This window comes from Rhinolophus ferrumequinum, chromosome 23, assembly GCF_004115265.2.
Source record: "Rhinolophus ferrumequinum isolate MPI-CBG mRhiFer1 chromosome 23, mRhiFer1_v1.p, whole genome shotgun sequence".
Taxonomy (NCBI): domain Eukaryota; kingdom Metazoa; phylum Chordata; class Mammalia; order Chiroptera; family Rhinolophidae; genus Rhinolophus; species Rhinolophus ferrumequinum.
Genome location: NC_046306.1, coordinates 21,708,838 through 21,725,106, shown reverse-complemented (window position 1 = coordinate 21,725,106; position 16,269 = coordinate 21,708,838). Strand labels below are relative to the sequence as shown.

The 16,269-nt window shown below is 46.1% G+C and overlaps 1 protein-coding gene across 1 annotated transcript; it reads left to right on the top strand.

Annotated features, from left to right (window-relative positions):
- Window positions 1-3,526: 3,526 nt before the first annotated feature.
- BPIFA2 (BPI fold containing family A member 2) lies at window positions 3,527-13,293 on the top strand. The gene is made up of 9 exons (XM_033095005.1): window positions 3,527-3,649; window positions 4,453-4,622; window positions 6,292-6,436; window positions 7,093-7,200; window positions 8,046-8,198; window positions 10,256-10,337; window positions 11,479-11,542; window positions 12,412-12,492; window positions 13,102-13,293. Exons 2-8 carry the CDS (start codon window positions 4,466-4,468, stop codon window positions 12,450-12,452), a joined length of 750 nt encoding a protein of 249 aa, XP_032950896.1. The 5' UTR covers window positions 3,527-3,649; window positions 4,453-4,465; the 3' UTR covers window positions 12,453-12,492; window positions 13,102-13,293.
- Window positions 13,294-16,269: the final 2,976 nt, after the last annotated feature.

The following is a 16,269-nucleotide window of genomic DNA, read 5'->3' as shown; positions in this document are numbered from 1 at the left end:
CCTCCTCACAGGTTGTCTGTCGTGAAGACTGATGGCGAAAGTACCTAAAGCACCAGGCCCTACCAGGCACCTTCTGGGTTCCGGGCACTGGGGGCAGAAGAATGTGACTCGCTGCTGCCCCCAGAAGGCCATGAGCTGGAATAGCAGTTCTCAATCTGCCAGGCTGAAGATTTTTATTTTTTTCCTTCCCAGCTCTGCTCTTTCCTTTCTGCATGACCTTGAGCAAGTTGTCCTTCCCTTCTGAGCCTCAAGCTCCTCATCCAAAATACAGGGACAGTAACATCCCCTGCAAGGTTATGAGGGGATGAAACCAGGTGAAGTAGGAAAAACACCTGGTACACAGCAGGTACCAAATAAATGGCAGTTGTTATTATTAATAGTGTGCTCTTATGGGTCAGTCAGGCTACACTGTAAAGTGCTGTGCACATGGGCTGCAGGGTTATGAGGATCATGTCTAGGCTGAGCTGGGGCTCCAGATGTTGGGATGGGGGTCACAGCTCATAGAACTCTGGGCAGAAGGCACCTTTGAGTCATCTAGTCCAGTCATTCCCATTTCTGGTCAACAACCCCCAGGGGGCAACCCCCAGGGGACACAGGCCACTTTTGGGCTCCCAGAGCCTCTGACCCAAATTATTTAGGGTTGGAGTGCAAGCATCTGTATTTTAAACAAGTTTCCTAGGTAATTCTGTTCAATCTTTTTTTTTTTTTTTTAAGTCCAGGGTAGAAAATTCCAACAAAACTAAAAGTTATGCAATAAAAGAGAAAAACAAGAGGGGTTGAAGGTCACTGTGTGGCCTTAGATGAGCCTTTCTCCTTCTCTGAGCTATAGGTTCCCCAAACCTCCCAGCAAGGAGGTTAAATTAATAAACTCTAAGCTCTCCTCTGGCTTTGGTGTCTGCGATGTTTCCAGTGTCGTGTACGAACTTCGAGCAGCCGTCAGAAGGGAGGTGACTGATGTGAGTCTACAAATGGGTGCGTCAGGACTGCTGTGGGTTTCGGTGACAGGAATCCAATCCACAGGGGCTTAAGCAACAATGAAAAAAGAGGGAGGGAGAAATGTATTAGAAGTGAAAAGTCTGGGGTTACATGACTTTGGGCAAAGCTATATCCAGGCACTTGAATGATATATTTTCTCATTTCTTTAGTATTTGCTTCATTCTCCAATGGGCTTTGCCAGATAATTGTATCTAAAGTATTTAAGGGGAAAAACAGACCCAGGCAATCTGGGAAGCCCCAAATCCGCCTTTGTGGGTAGGGAGCCCTTCCATTCAGAACAGTGGTAACGTGTCTCCATGATTCTGTAAAAAGTTCTCCTCGTTGTTGGCAGGGAGATGTTGTCTATGAGTCTAGCTTTACTGCCTTGGTCACCTGCATGCATGGGCACACATGTGTGTGGACATGCACATATACATATGTGTCAGTATGTATGTGCTTGTTCAAGAATTCCACACACACTATGAGGAGTGGGATCCAGAGGACCTCAGGAAGAAGGGGGCAAGGTTTCTCCCCACTTTGGGAGCTTTGCCTAGTGTAGACCAGACTTGGGGGTCACCCAAATGCTTTAGCAGACGGGGGCCCCTGAGGGTGTGGAAAAGTCCTGTCTTCATGTGAGCTGGGGACAGTGAAGCTGCAGAGAGGTGGGTGACACTGAGAATGGCGACTTAGATAGCAGGACTTTTGAGCTGCGTGTGAGAGGATAGGTTCCTCTTTCCCAGACCCATGGCCAGGTAATGAGAACTTCTAATTAGTGTTACCTCAAGCTTGGCTGTGTGAGGCAGGCAGCCAGTGCCAGTGGGAGATGCTGGCTTTGTTCGGGGCGTGGTCCGTGCTGAGAGACAGCACCCAGCACTCTGGGGCTCCAGGGGGCCACAGCATGTCGAAATTGGGGTCTTGGGAGGTTGGGAGGGTGAGAAAAGGAAAGATATAGGAAGCCTAAGGGAAAGATATCCATCTGGACTCAGGTAGAAAGAAAACCTGAGAAGAAGAATCATAAAAATGTGCCACAGTGGTCTTTGAACAATAGACCAAGACAATTTAGAATCATAGCTCATAGTCACGTCAAGTCCCACAGGAGCTTAGCAGTTATCTATTTCAATTTCTGAGCATATCTGGTGATGGGGACCTCACCACCTTCCCAAGTAGTGACTGGTTTTATAGGATGCCTTAGAGAGAGGTTTGGAACATTCTAGAGACAGATCAGAGTCTTTGAAGCCTACATATGAGGAAAGCCTCAGAGCACAGAGTGGTAACAATTTGCTGAGGGCGGAGAACAAGTTTTTAAAAAATCAAATTGTGGGGGTGACTGGTTAGCTCAGTTGGTTAGAGTGCAGTGCTCTTAACAAAAATGTTGCCGTTTCGATCCCCAATGGGCCACTGTGAGCTGCGCCCTCCACAACTAGATTGAAACAACTACTTGACTTGGAGCTCATGGGTCCTGGAAAAACACACTTAAAATCAATTTTTAAAAAGTTTTAAAAAAATCAAATTGTGTTGACTTGCTATGAAAGAAGCCATCGAGGAGCTGAAATCAGGGATAACAGGGAGGGGCCACCTCAGGTCAGCAGTCAGGGAGGTTCTGAAGAGGTGACAACAAGAGTTAGGGACAGTTGGGGAGGAAAGTCCTGGGCAGAGAGAACGGCTTATGCAAAGGCCCAAAGCAGGAAAGAGGTCAGAATCTTCTGGAATAGAAGAAAGACAGGTAGGGGCCCGGAGGAAGAAGTTGGAGATGAGTTTGGAGAGGCAGTGAGCAGATGATACAGGCTCCTACAGGGCATGGTAGGACTTCGGGTTTAAGCTGAATGACACACCTCTAGCTGCTGTGTTGAGCAGAGTGGATAGGGCAAGTGTGCAGACGGACACCAGGGATAAGGCTGTGGTGTGTGTCTCCTGACACTGGCTGTGCAGCCTCAGGCAGGGTGCTTAACCTTTCTGGGCCTCATTGCTGCCCACATATGGAGGTAAAGTGGAGGCAGATTTTGTTCACTCTCAGGAGGAACTCTACCAACTCGATGGAATAGGCAGGCTTAAGGAGTAGTGAGCTCCCCATCATTGCAAACATTCAAATTGAGGCTGGCTCCACTGTGAGAGATGCTATAGAAAGCACACAGACACCGAGAAGGATGGGGCAGAATGACCTTTCTGCTTGCTGACCGTGACTCTCTGTGGGTCACAGTTCTGGTCCGATCTCTGTCCATGTCTTGCTGGGTGACCTCAAGCTGGTTGCTTCCCCTCTCTGAGCCTCAGTTTCCAAATGGTGATAGAATTAAGATGGATGATCACAATAGGTTCTCACTAACAATTCTCTAATTTGTCCACTCTTAGTCTTCACCCCAACCCTCACCCGCAATGGCCACCAATTTGGCAGATGGAGGCTCCATGAGAATCCGGTCTTAGTCTTGGCAGAAAGTCCTCCCCATATCCATCCATTCAATTCAAGCATCCTAGGTGACCTTTGGATGGAAGTCTCTCTGCTCACCCTGAACAGGGGTTATTTTCTTTGGCCTCTCCTTGGATGGCCCCAGAACCAGGGCTTGCTTCCATGGGCAATCTCCCATCCTGTAGCCACCAATATAAGGGCCACCACCACCTAGAAGAATCCCAGGAGACCGTGCAGAAGAACAAGTGTTCGTGAGCATCCTCCTCCAAACCTGTGAGTGATGGGCTTCCCCCTGATGGTACCTTACAACGTGGTCTTCTGAAGGCTTTGAGGGCAAGAGGCAGAGGGATAGGGCTGCTTGGATTGCTAATATTTTGAATATAGAAAATTAAGAGATAGATACAGATTATATTCAGAGAAGTGTCAAACTAATGGGCAATGCAGGGTCATGATATGGTACTCGTTTATTTGTTCATACTTTTATTCAGCAAATAGTGATTTGTTGTACTGTATTAGGTGCAGGCTTTTTACGAGGGGCTGGGGATTCAACAGTGAAATAACTCATAGTTCCTCCTCTAAGGAGTTCACAGCCTAATGGAAAAGGTAGACAGGTCATCAGGTAATTGGTATGCAGGACTCTGATCCGAGAACAAAAGCAGAAAAGTGGTGGGATGGAGCCCCCTACCCTAAGCTCTGAGGAGGGGTCTAGAATGGGCTTCATAGAGTGTGTGATGTCTTACTAAAGCCAGAGAGTCAATAAGAAGTAATTTAGGTAAAAAATGCAAAGAAAAAGACAGATGTTTCAGGCAAAGAAGCCAGCATGTGGAAAGGACCTTTGTGTAAAGAGCATGGGCTTGTAGTCAAGTGGGACTTTTCCAATCGCAGCTCCTCCACTCACTGGCTGTGTGTCTCTGGGCAAGTTTCTCTAGCTTTCTTACCTGGCCTGCCCATCTGTAAAACAGGAGACAATGACATCTGTCTTAAAGGAATGTTAAGTGTAAGAGTGGTAAGTGCTCATTGAAGATTCCTTTTCCCTCCGGGTAATTTTCACTCCTGTTTCTCCCATGAATGTCCAGGTGTCAGGACAAGATGTTTCAGCTTTGGAAATTTGTTCTTTTGTGCGGCCTGCTCACGGGGACCTCGGGGTCTGTTCTAGAGGATCTTGGCAACAAACTGGATGATATTGTGAGCCATGTGAGACCTTCTCTCGATAAAGGACTTGAGACCATTGACAAAACACTGGACGGTGAGTCAACAAGGGTGATGATAGGTGTCACCCAGAAGCCGGCCTTCTAGATACTATGCCTGCATTACCAGGGGCTGCCCTGTATGGGTGATTTCCTGGGAAAGGTGGTTAGTTATTCAGTTCCTGGCTGATTTACTTATTATTTTTCTATAAACAATGTTTAAATAAATATCCTCTTACATATTATATCATGGTAAACTTTTTCCAATATATGCATAGGATAAATTCCTAAAAGTGAGATTTCAAAAGTTGGAAAGGCACGCACATTTTAAATTATAGTAGATGCTGACAAAGGATCCCTTAAATTATCATTTTCTTCAACAATCTATGACAGTACTTTTCTTCCTACTCCCTTGACACTGGTATGGACATTTTAAGGGTTTTGCCAGTCTCATAGATGAAAGATCGTAATTCATTTCACTTTACATTTCTCTATGGAAGAATCCACTCATTTAAAAAATATTTTTTAGCTTTTCACATATTTTAACAAACATTTTGTTCATATTCTTAGCATATTATCCTGTCCGGTTGTTTAATATTTTTTTTTTATTGATTTGTTTTAACTAATGGGAAATTAACTCTACCTAGACTAGGTAACTGTATACCTACTTTTATATTTAATTGTATCTCCTTTTTATTCTGATTTCTTAAAATAACTTTGTTTTCTTTTCATTTTCTGGAAATACTAACAGCACATTGACAAGCATCCTTTATAGTAACTTCTGTAAGTGACTGTCTTTCAAATCTTGTCAGGGCTCAGTCAACCTTCAAAGATACAGAAGGGACCCACTCTCTCATTTTCACTGCTGAGAAAACTGAGCTCAGAAACAGAAGTGTCTGGGTCACGGTCACCTAGTGAGTTATAGGACCAGACATAGTTTTATTTAAATTGGCATTTTCTATTTGTTTCGTTATGACTAGGTAGATATTGTCCATTGCAGAGCCAAGTTGCAGTACTATGATTACGTATCTTTTCTTGTATGGTCTTTTGTTTTTCCTCGAGTTAGTAATTGCCTCATTGTTTCTCACTTGAATTATTTTACACACATATCATTAACTCTTTTCATATGCACCATTTTACATCTGCCATGTCATTTATTCTATCTACTCCCTCTTTTCTCTGGAGACCTCCCATTAAGACACTATGTCCTCCCGCTCCTGTATGAATTATTGCTCTCTGGGCCTGTTGCAAAGCATTTATCCTGGGACTCCCACTTTTATGAGTTAGAGCCATATTTTTTCCTTGATTCTAGATTTTCTGTATTTTAGTTTACTCTCCCATTTCATTTGACTTAGTTTTTCAAACTAGAGTGGACATCTCATTTAAAGCAATAGTTCCTCAAGTCACTACTAGAATCTGGTGTACAATCATTATCAATTTCCTGGTCAATTGATTCATTACTTTGTTGATGAATAATGAGTATATGTCAATATGAAGGCAGCATGGAAGGAACAGGGGTTCCATAGCTGTGTGACTTCAGGCACATTTCTTAAACTTCTCATTCTTTATTTCCTCATGTGTAAAATGTAGATAATATCAATACCTACCTCATCAAGTTGTTATGAAGATTAAATGAAATAGCATAGGCAAATAGTCTTATCTAGTACCTGGCGCATAGTAACTGCTTCATAAGTGGTGCCTAATGCTAAATAGCAATTGTTTTTTCAGCTGCCCTTGGGAAACTAAAGGTCGAGTTGTCCGAGCTTCAGGAATCCAAGCTTTGGCAACTGGCCAAGCAGAAGTTCCAGGAAGTTGAAAAAACAGTGAACGATGCCATTTCTAATATCATTTCATCTAAGTACAAGTCTTTGGGGTGAGTTGGTGCTTCGTGGTGGAGATCTTTGCTCCTAGAAAATGGAACACACATCTTTGGTGGGGATATGTAAGTTTAAGATTAAAGACAAAAAGGTGACAAACCTTGTTTTTCCTCCAGAGCTAAGGTTGGTCTAAGGCCACGTCCACCAGAACTTGAGTAAATTAAAGGCAGCGTCACAGGGCCAGTCTGGGCACTGCATAGGTTTGAACTTCCACGTTCTGTAATTTTAGGGCCAGGGTGAAGATTCTCTTCACTCTCACCTCCATCTATTTGCTGGTGCCTGAATTCCATTTTCCAAGTAATGAGATTTTCTTCTCCAAATATAGCTGAGAATAAAAGCTTGAATCTGCTCAGGAGAGAGAAAACTGGAATTCACACCCGCTAGCTCTACACGTGGAGTCAAACAGTTCTGAGTTCAAATTATGGCTCTGGCAATTATTCCCCTTTCGAATGTTGGGGGAAATCACCTCTCTCTGACCCTCAGTATGCCATGCCATAAAATGGAGCCAACCAAGCCTCTGAAGAGGGCTGTGGGAAAGACCAAAGTAGGCCTGGTTAGGGAGGCCCAAATGCCCAGCACAAGACTGGCGTAAAGCAGTGCTCAGCAAATGGTTGTCATGAGGAGTGACAAGGGGGAATTCTGCTTTTTGCAGATTGAAAATCAGCAATGCCCACATTGTGGATGTCAAAGCCGAATTGACTCCAGACGGCAACGGCCTTACCCTGAGGCTCCCCATCACCGCTGATGTCACCTTGGTCTTGTGAGTATGCGTGAGAATCTGGGGTTTGGGGTGGGGTGGGGGGCAGTGCAGCATAGCTGACGGATCTCCACACTGGAATCAGGTACTTTTCCACACTGCTTTGTGATTCTAACCTTTAAAAATGTTTAAAGATATATATCTGGAATCAAAACATTTATCTAATTGTAAAATTTGCAAAAATTGAGAAGACATGAACACTTATAATTTGTTGGCAAAGTTTCTCCAGCATTATTTTGTCTCTCAAAATGCTCTTTAAATAGCAGAGACATTACAGATAAATGCATACAGTAATGTATCGTATACCATAAAGGGCATGCATGAAAAATAGAATTTTAAAGTATAGTAATTGCTGTAAAAGACAGAGATAGGAAAATGAGCACCTGTGGATAAAACCTTTATAAATTAAGTGCATTTTGATTCCATGATTCATTAGCTGAGACCTTGGGAGAATTACTTAACCTCTCTATACCAATGTTTTCGCATTCTGAAAATAGAGATAATGATAGTACTTTTCCTTCATGGTATTACTGTAATGATTAAATGGATTAATACAGGTAAAATACCTTTTAAAACTGCCTAATGCACAATTTGTGCTCAATAAATGTTAACTATTATTATAATTTTAATTATTAGTGTGGTGCTATATAAAAATTTCATATAAACCAAACCCACGTAGTCAGGAGAAGAAGCCCCTAATGTAAATATGTTAATCCCATAAAGAATATGGACAATGTTGACATGATCCATAGATATTTTGGATAATGTCCACACAGGTGGAAGAACCCATGTTAGCAAGGTGAAGGTCCTTCTAGAACCGTCTTCACTGTGAATCTTATTTCCTGCAGGCCTCTCATTCGCCAGACAGTCAACCTGAAGGCTACCTTGGACCTCTTGACTGGTATCACAATTGAAACCAATGCCGAGACTGGCGTCTCTAAAGTGGTCCTGGGAGAATGCAGCAGTGACTCAGACAGCATTTCGATCACCTTGCAGGGCAGGTAAGGTCCATCCGTTTTGGTAGAGCTGAGCTCTCGGAGGAGTTGAGGACCCCTATCTCTATGCCTGGGAGGTGGCACAGTGGTGACAAAGAGTTTAGGCTCTGTAAACTGACAGATCTTGGTTCAAATACCAGCTCTGCCACTACCTTATAACTTTGTAACCAACTTAACCTCTCGGAGCCTCAGTTTTCACATCTGTAAACTGAAGATGACAGTAATACCTACTAGGCTGCTGAGCTGACCCAATGAGAAAATACAAGTGTTCAGCATAGAACCTGGTACATACTAAGCTCTCAGTAATAATATCCATGCTGACTTTCTGTCTCCCTGTTCTTTCCATTACTGAGACAGGAGTGTTGTGAAGTTGCTTATTTCATCTTTCAGCTCTATCAGAATTTTGTTTCTTGGTTATTGAAGCTCTGTTGTTAAGTGCATGCGTATTTAGGATTGCTATGTCTTCTTGAAGAATTACCCCTTCATTGTTATGTAATATTCTCAGTTATCACCCTCATCAACAATAACAACACCTGTATTTACCTTTCTGCCTCCAGCTGGGACGGGGGAAGCGGAGTACATGCTCACCATGGACTCTAATTGCAGATTGTACCCAGATCGTTCTCCACCCATTGGAAAATTTCTGAAATGAGACCTTGAAAACTTAATCCTCTTCATTTAAATCATTGATCCCTGTTAATCCACAAAATCTACATCTTAAACTATGCGATTGAAAGAGTAGGTTTGGTTCCTGGAAGAAGGTGGAGGGAGAAAAGGCACCCTTGGCTGTGGCTGGGAGAGGAGAAATGTTCTGGAAGCTGAGGACTGGGGCAGGTTGGCTTTGGCAGAGAATAAGGCTGGGCCATGAGCACAGTTAATCCACCCTACCCCCACAAGGGATCTGATCACTTGTTGCCTAAAGATCTCCCTAAAACTAAAGAAAAGCTCCGTGGCCTAATGTTAGTTTGGACAGACTGGGATGAAACTTCATAAACATGAGCCCTGCGGGACGCTGCTTCTGGGTCTCAGTGTGTGTATCTGTAAAATGGCATTCCATTCTGCTGCTCCAAATCCTCTCAGGGCTTTTCTTTCCACTTTGGATGGAATCCTAAGCCCTTCCTATTGCCACTTAGGCTCTGCATGGTCTGGCTCCATCCTCATATCACTACACTGTCCCCTTGCTCACCCTGCTCCAGACAGGCTGGCCTTTGCTCTTGCCTCTAACTTGCTCTTTCCCACCTCCAGACCTGTGCACATGTGTTCTGGCTGCCTGGAACACCTTCCCCCTGACCCCACTCCACAAACTTCTCATCCTTTAGGATCTAAAACAAGTTTCCTCCGATTCTTTGAGAGTAGTCTCGAAGGTGTCTACTCTCACCCTTCACAGAATACTTGTCACACGTTATCATTATATATTTAATTGTATGTTTACTTCATTCATTCTTTCAGCTAAAACTGTATTGAGCACCTGCTATGTACCAGGCAGGTAGTGCTCTGAGCACTGTAGAACTGATTGATAACAACAAGGATCCTGTTCTTGTGGAGCTTATTATCCTCAGAGAAAGGCAGACAGGCAAGCATTCAGTCCATCAATAAAGAGCCCTCAAGCACACTTAGCAGGGAACTATGATACAAAGCCCTCCCTGAGGTGAGCAGTTAGGGAGGGCTGCCCGGAGGAGATGACAGTTATGCTGAGAGCTGAAAGTGGGAAGGAGCCAGGCTTAACAAGACTCGTTTAATGTTTTGGTACCAGTTGGTGCTTTGCCCACCCCATGTCTCCGCCTAGCTTGGTCCCTGGCACATAGTTGCTGCTCTATAAATAATTGTTTGATGAATGAATGGGGTTGTGATAAGACTCTCATGAGGTATTGGGGTGAGTGGCTGGTCAGACATACGGTTCTAAGTGATGGATAGAGACACTGTGCTTATAAAGGCATCTCAGAGTGCCTGGGGTTTGTTTACCCGTCTTCAAGGTGCTCTGCCATCTACCACCCTCTCCCACCCCCGCTGCTAAGCTGTTCTGCCCACCTGACCGTGCTTGATGAGTTCCCTCTCTTTTGCAGCCACAGTGATGTGACCACAAAGGTCGCGGACTCGATGGCCAGCTTCCTGAGCAAGACCGTGTCCTTCCTGGTACAGAAGCAGGTGCGTGCTCCTCCATTCCTGGGGGCCCAGAGACAGGTCTGGTGGTGGTGGTGGTGGTGGGGAGTCAATGTGACATTTGCAGGCCTGGCTATGCTTTCTGGTCCTCTTTCCTTCTGAAGTGTAAATTTCTCACTGGGCTGTCAGCTGGAACCTGCCCTCCTTTACTCAGCCTGGAGGGACCTGGGGGGAGGGGGAGGGATGGGTAGTAGGGGGAAGGGCTGGGGAGCAGAAGCCTGACAGCTGAAATCACTGAGTCCCGATCTTTAGGCACTTGCCATATCCATGTACTACCAATGTGCTTTTTAGCTAATAGTTTTCTTTAATCAACAGAGTTTGCTTACTTAAACTTATTTAAATACATTTATTTTCAAAAGGAAATTTAAATCCCTGCCATGAATGGAAATCACCATCACTTATCATATAATTAATTTAAAAAATAAACACAGACCTATAAAATAGGTTTTTTCATCTGCACATCATCCAAAATCTTATGTACCATGTGCAGAATTCCTGGGCATCATACAAAACTGTATATACTGTGTGTCCCAAATTCCAGAGATTCCGAATTAGTCATTCTGGAAGGGGGCTGGGAATCTGGGTTTATGGAAGAAAAATCCTGCAGGTGGCTCTGTGATGCACTGAATTAGAACCTCGCTACTCAAACTGTGGTCCTGTAGCCAGCAGTTCTGGCTGACTCACCTGGAAGCTTGTTAGAAATGCAGACTCTCAGGCCCCTCCCCAGACCTGCTAAATTGGAGTTTGCATTTTAACAAGATCCCCAGGGAATTGCACACCAAATTGTGAGGAACACTGCCCTGCAGTTCCCAGCACCCCATCTGACTCTCAAATTCCAGGGTTCCTAGTTCAAGGTTTCTGAGAGTATAGAGTTCTAGGAGGTTAACACTCGATTCGCAAGAATCTAAAATTTAATGTTTTATGGTTTTAGGATTCTAGTGTCCTATGGTTCTCAGATTTCGGACTTCCAGGTTTCCATTGTTCTGGAATTCTAAAGCTCAAAGGTTCTAAGAGCCCATGAGATGAGCATCTCCGTGAGTGGCTGGCAGTTTGTGCCCAGCTGATAATGGATTTGTCCTTTTTCCTTCTCTGGTTCTTCTCTCCCTCTCTATTTCCCCCCTCTCAGATGTGCCCATTGGTCCGCATCTTCGCCTCCACCCTGGATGTGGATTTTGTTCAGAACATTATCGGTAAGTCACAGCCTTGGGAAGTGGGGGTGTTCCCTGTGCAGCCTCCCCAGGGAAGGCATGCAGCTCTGTGCCTGCGCCACAGGCAGGTCTGGTCAGGAGACCCTGGAGAAGCAGAAAAACCCAATGTCCTGAGCAAGTTGGGAGAATGTGGCTGGAGGGTTCCCTGCTGAATGGAGGGGGTCCTGTGGGCCTTTGAGAGCTCTCTACCATCATCCCTCAGTAAACTTGTGAAGCTGCCTGGCAGACTGATGTGGGAAAGAAGATGAGCCAGATCTGAGCTGAAATCCTGGCTCTACTACTTAAGAACTGTGGGTCCTTGGTCATGTGGCTCTGCCCTTCTGAGACTTGGTTTCCTCCCAGGTAAAACAAGATTGTGGGGTTGAGGAGTAGATTAAAAGAAAATGCATAAAGAGCCTAATATCCAATGGGCATTGCTAAGAAACACCTTCCCTTCTCTTTCCCTTCTTATGAGAAGCGGGAGCTTCCCTAGCCACTGAGGGATTTCTTTGGCCTGTGGGTCTTCAGGCATGGCTGGTGTTGCTGGGGATGCTGGAGCAATAGAGATGAGGTATACGAATGTGTCAGGGTCCTGGAGGTGGCCTTTCTATGGAAATAGTCACAGATCCAGCTCCTTGGGCAATTACTCTGTGCTCTGTGACACCATCTCATTAGATACTCACAACAAAACCAGTGGGGTAGGTACTATCATTGTACCCATTTTACAGATGAACAAACTGAGGCTCAGAAAGATGGAGTGACATGCCTGAGGTACCATGGCTGTTAGACTGACCCACTGGAGAGTGGTAGTCATCGGGGTCTGGTTTCTATTTCGTGGAGACTGAGGCCTGCTATTGATTTTTTTCCTCCAGATAAACTTCAGCAGGGACAAACCCCACAAATCTTTGCCTGAAGAGGGCAGATGAAGAGGACCACTGTGATGCCCTTAGCTGGTGAGAGGCCAGGCTCTGTGACCCATGTTGAGGGAGGGTGAGGCTCCCTCTCAGGGGCCTACGGTGAAGCCAAAGCAAGCTTAGATTCTCTTGTTTTTCTAGCAGCAGAGTCCTGATCTCAGTCTTAGACTGAGCGCTGACCCTAGTCCCAGGCTGAGCCCTGATTCTGGTTACATTCTGAACCCTGAGCCTTCATCACACATACACTCTGAGCCCAGATCCTAGTCGCAGACTGAGTTTTGACCTCAGTTATTGACTGAGCCCTGATATTAGCCATAGATTGAGACCTGACCTTGATCTCAGACTGATCCACGATCCTGACCAGATACTGAGCCTTGAACCCTGGCTCCAGTCTTGGCCTCTGATCAGTCTTTTTACATCTGCCATTGCTCCAAAGGTGAGAGATGTGGAGAGTGAGGGGGTAAGGATGGTTCAGTGCCAGGTGCCAGAGAAAGACCCCAAAGCACAGGTGCCAGTCCCTTCTCCAAGGCCTTAGAGCCTGCAGGGTATTGTGGGAAAGAGCTTGGACAGCAGGGGCTGGTGACTAGCAGGTGCCCATAAGGGCCTCCTTTATGGTCAATGGCCTAACACCCTGCGATCTCTTTCTAGATGAATTCCCAGTGGCTTGACCGTGTTCTCCTGTAGCATCTCCCTCTGGGAAGAGGCTGCTACCATTCCACTGGAATGAAAGCCTGAGCCCAGCCTGAAGGGCCCCTCTCAGCTACTCCTTCTCCTCAGTCAAGACAGTGGTTTCTATGTTCATCACCCTCCGCCCCCAGCAATAAAGGCCAATTCTGTATCTTCCTGTGTGACTTGTTGCATTCCTTCCATTTGGGATTTGGAGAGGGTAAAGGGTGCAAGTAGGGTGGCAGAGACCTGGATCCAGAGATGGAAGGGACATTTGTGACTATCCAGCCCATCTTTTTGCTTTACAAATGGGTACACTGAGGCACAGAGGGCCAAAACCTGACCCGAGGTCACACAGCCAGTCTGTGGCAGTGGCAGAATCCTTGATTCATCCATTCACACATTCAGCGGGTGTATAGTGAGCACCTACTATGGGCCAGGCAGGCAGTGGGAACAGGACAGTCATATTCTGGGAACAACCCTACCTGGTGCTTTCCTCCATTCCCCTCCAGGGACTCTGAGACGCCTTGTGGAGGGTCCGGGGACACCTGATCTGCCTGGACCCAGGAGTATGGGGCAGAACATGGGCCACATGCCAGCCTGCCTTTCCATGTCCTCTGAGGGCTAGGGTTCCACTGCAGCTAAGATCTCTTCAAGCAGTGCCTCAGAGCACCATGGTCTCCAGCCTCTAGGGTTCACCCGTCTCTCCCATCCCCAGCCCTGACAGCCTGTGTGCCACCTTCCAGGCTGCATGAAAGCCCTGCCTGCCTGGTGAGTCCAAAGGCCCTGGTTCAACTGTCCATGGAGACCAGCCCCTCTCTCCACCCAAGGCTCCTCCATCCACATCCCAGAACTTAGCTCAACCCAGGCTGTGCCAGGCCATAGTCAAGACAGCATTACTCTGCTTATACTAAAGCTACCACCATTGTAGAGGGCTGCTTTTGCCGGCACACATGAACTCATTAATTCTTCACAACACTCCAATACCAGGAGATACCATTCTTGTCCCCATTTGACTAGTGAGGAAACTGAGGCTCATAGAGGCAAAGTGACTCATCAGGGTCACACAGTGAGCAAGGGGCAGAGCCAGGATTTGAGCCACAGCTATGAGATCCTTTGCTCAAAGAGGTGACATCCTAGCTCCCAGAAACTTTACCTGCCTCTCCCCAGACCCCAGCAGGCCCTGCTTTCTTCTGCTCAGGACAGATGAGGTCCACTTGAGGCTGTTCCTCCTTCCCCACGTGCAGGCCCTCAGTTTCCCCCTTGCCCTAGAGGGAAGGGGACACCACCCCTTCCCCACAGTCACGTTCACCTCTGCCGAAATGCAGCATGGGCCACACACTAATGTTCGCCATTGCCTCCACATCCCAGCAGCCTCCCCGTTCCAAGAGGGCCTCTGACTTTCCTGCCAAGAGGTCCGTAGAATTTTTGCCCATTTTGCCAAGCAGTCATCTCGTTACTCTGCACAATTGCTCTTGTCTCCACAGGAAACTCAGCTTCAGAGAGGTCAAGGCCACACAGAGGCTCGCACCCAGCTGCCACTTCCCCCAAGGGCCTCCCCGTTGGAGAAGGCTGCCTCACGGAGTCAAATCACTTCAGGGGACCCTTGGGGTGACCTGGAGGGGCCTTGAGCCAGCCCTCCTGAGCTCTCTTGTGAGGACCTCAGTTCAGGTTATGCCAGGGGACTGCTGGGTACAGGGTGAGGCAAGGAGTTGGGCATATCTGAGCTCGAGTCAGCCCCTGCCGCTTTCTAGCCCCGAAACCTTGAGCAAGTTATTTCACGTCTCAGAACGTGTTTTCTCACCTGTCAGATGAAATTAACAGTAAAACCTCCCTCTTTAGGCTGTTGTGAGGATTACAGAAGCCAAAGAGTAGAAAGTGTTGAACCAAGGCCTGACACCTAGTGAACACAGGATGAATGTCCGCCTCTACATGCTGAACTTACTGTTACAACGACCACCCTCATGTTTGTTGATTGACTAATGAAAGCCCTGATGTGGTAAAGAGAACCGTAGTCCTAGGAAATCTTGGGTTTTCACCTTGTCTTTATGGTAAGACTGTCCCCCAGTGATCGTTCTCCACTTTTTGCCCCAGGTTTTAGCTGGACACATGGTCCTGCATTTCCCAGACTCCCTTGCAATAAGTGTGGCCATGTGACTAAGGTCTGGCCAATAGCATATAAGAAGAAGTAATACTGCAAATTCAATTTTGTGCTTTAAACGAAAGGGGAGTCCCTCCACTTCCTCCTGACCTCCTTCCTTTCTCTCCAATTAGAAATGGGAACAAGTGGAACAACTGCCTGAGACCCAGAGGTAGAAGCCATGCCTTGAGAATGGCAGAGATGCTCCAGCAGCCCCTGACAACTCCTATCTAGGCTCTCTGGCAGAAAGGAATGAACTAGCTTATTTAAACCATTGTGTTTTGGGGTCTTCTTATTAAGGCTGCTTTGTCTCTGTTCTACCTAATTCATTCTGCCAATGACATGCCTTGTGACATTCGGCTGCTAACTTCCCCTAAGTCCTGTTTCCCTATTTGCACAGTGACCCCTGAAGGCCCTTCCTGCTCCAAGAGGGCAAGAGTCAAATGCTCTCTCCAGATTTAAAGGGGAAAGAGAGAATAAATATTTATTGAGCTCCTACTACATGCCAGGCACTGTATTAGACTGCTGTTTTTCAACCTAAGGTGACTTTGCCCCCCAGGCAACATTTGGCAATGTCTGGAGATATTTTAATTGTCATAAATTGGGCGAGGGGTACTACTGGCATTTCGTGGGTAGAGGCCAGGGATGCTGTTAACCATCCTACAACTCACAGGACAGCCCCTCACAACAAAGAGTCACCCAGGCCAAAATGTCAGTAGTGTTGAAAAAGCCTGTATTAAACCTTTATACACATTATCCCACTGAATTCTGATTTTTACTGAGTGATACAGTGAATGGTTCTTGGGGGACAGTGTTTGGACAACTGAGGCTCAGAAAAGTGAAGTGACTTGCCCAAGGCCACATAGCTGGTCAGAGACAAAGCTGGACTTAATCCAAAGTCATCCAGAGCTGGCGCTTACCCTGCTAGCCAAGGAAGAAAGGAGAGAATTTACCCTTCTGACTACATTTTGTGACAATCTCACCTCCCACAAAAAAATACACAAGGAGGT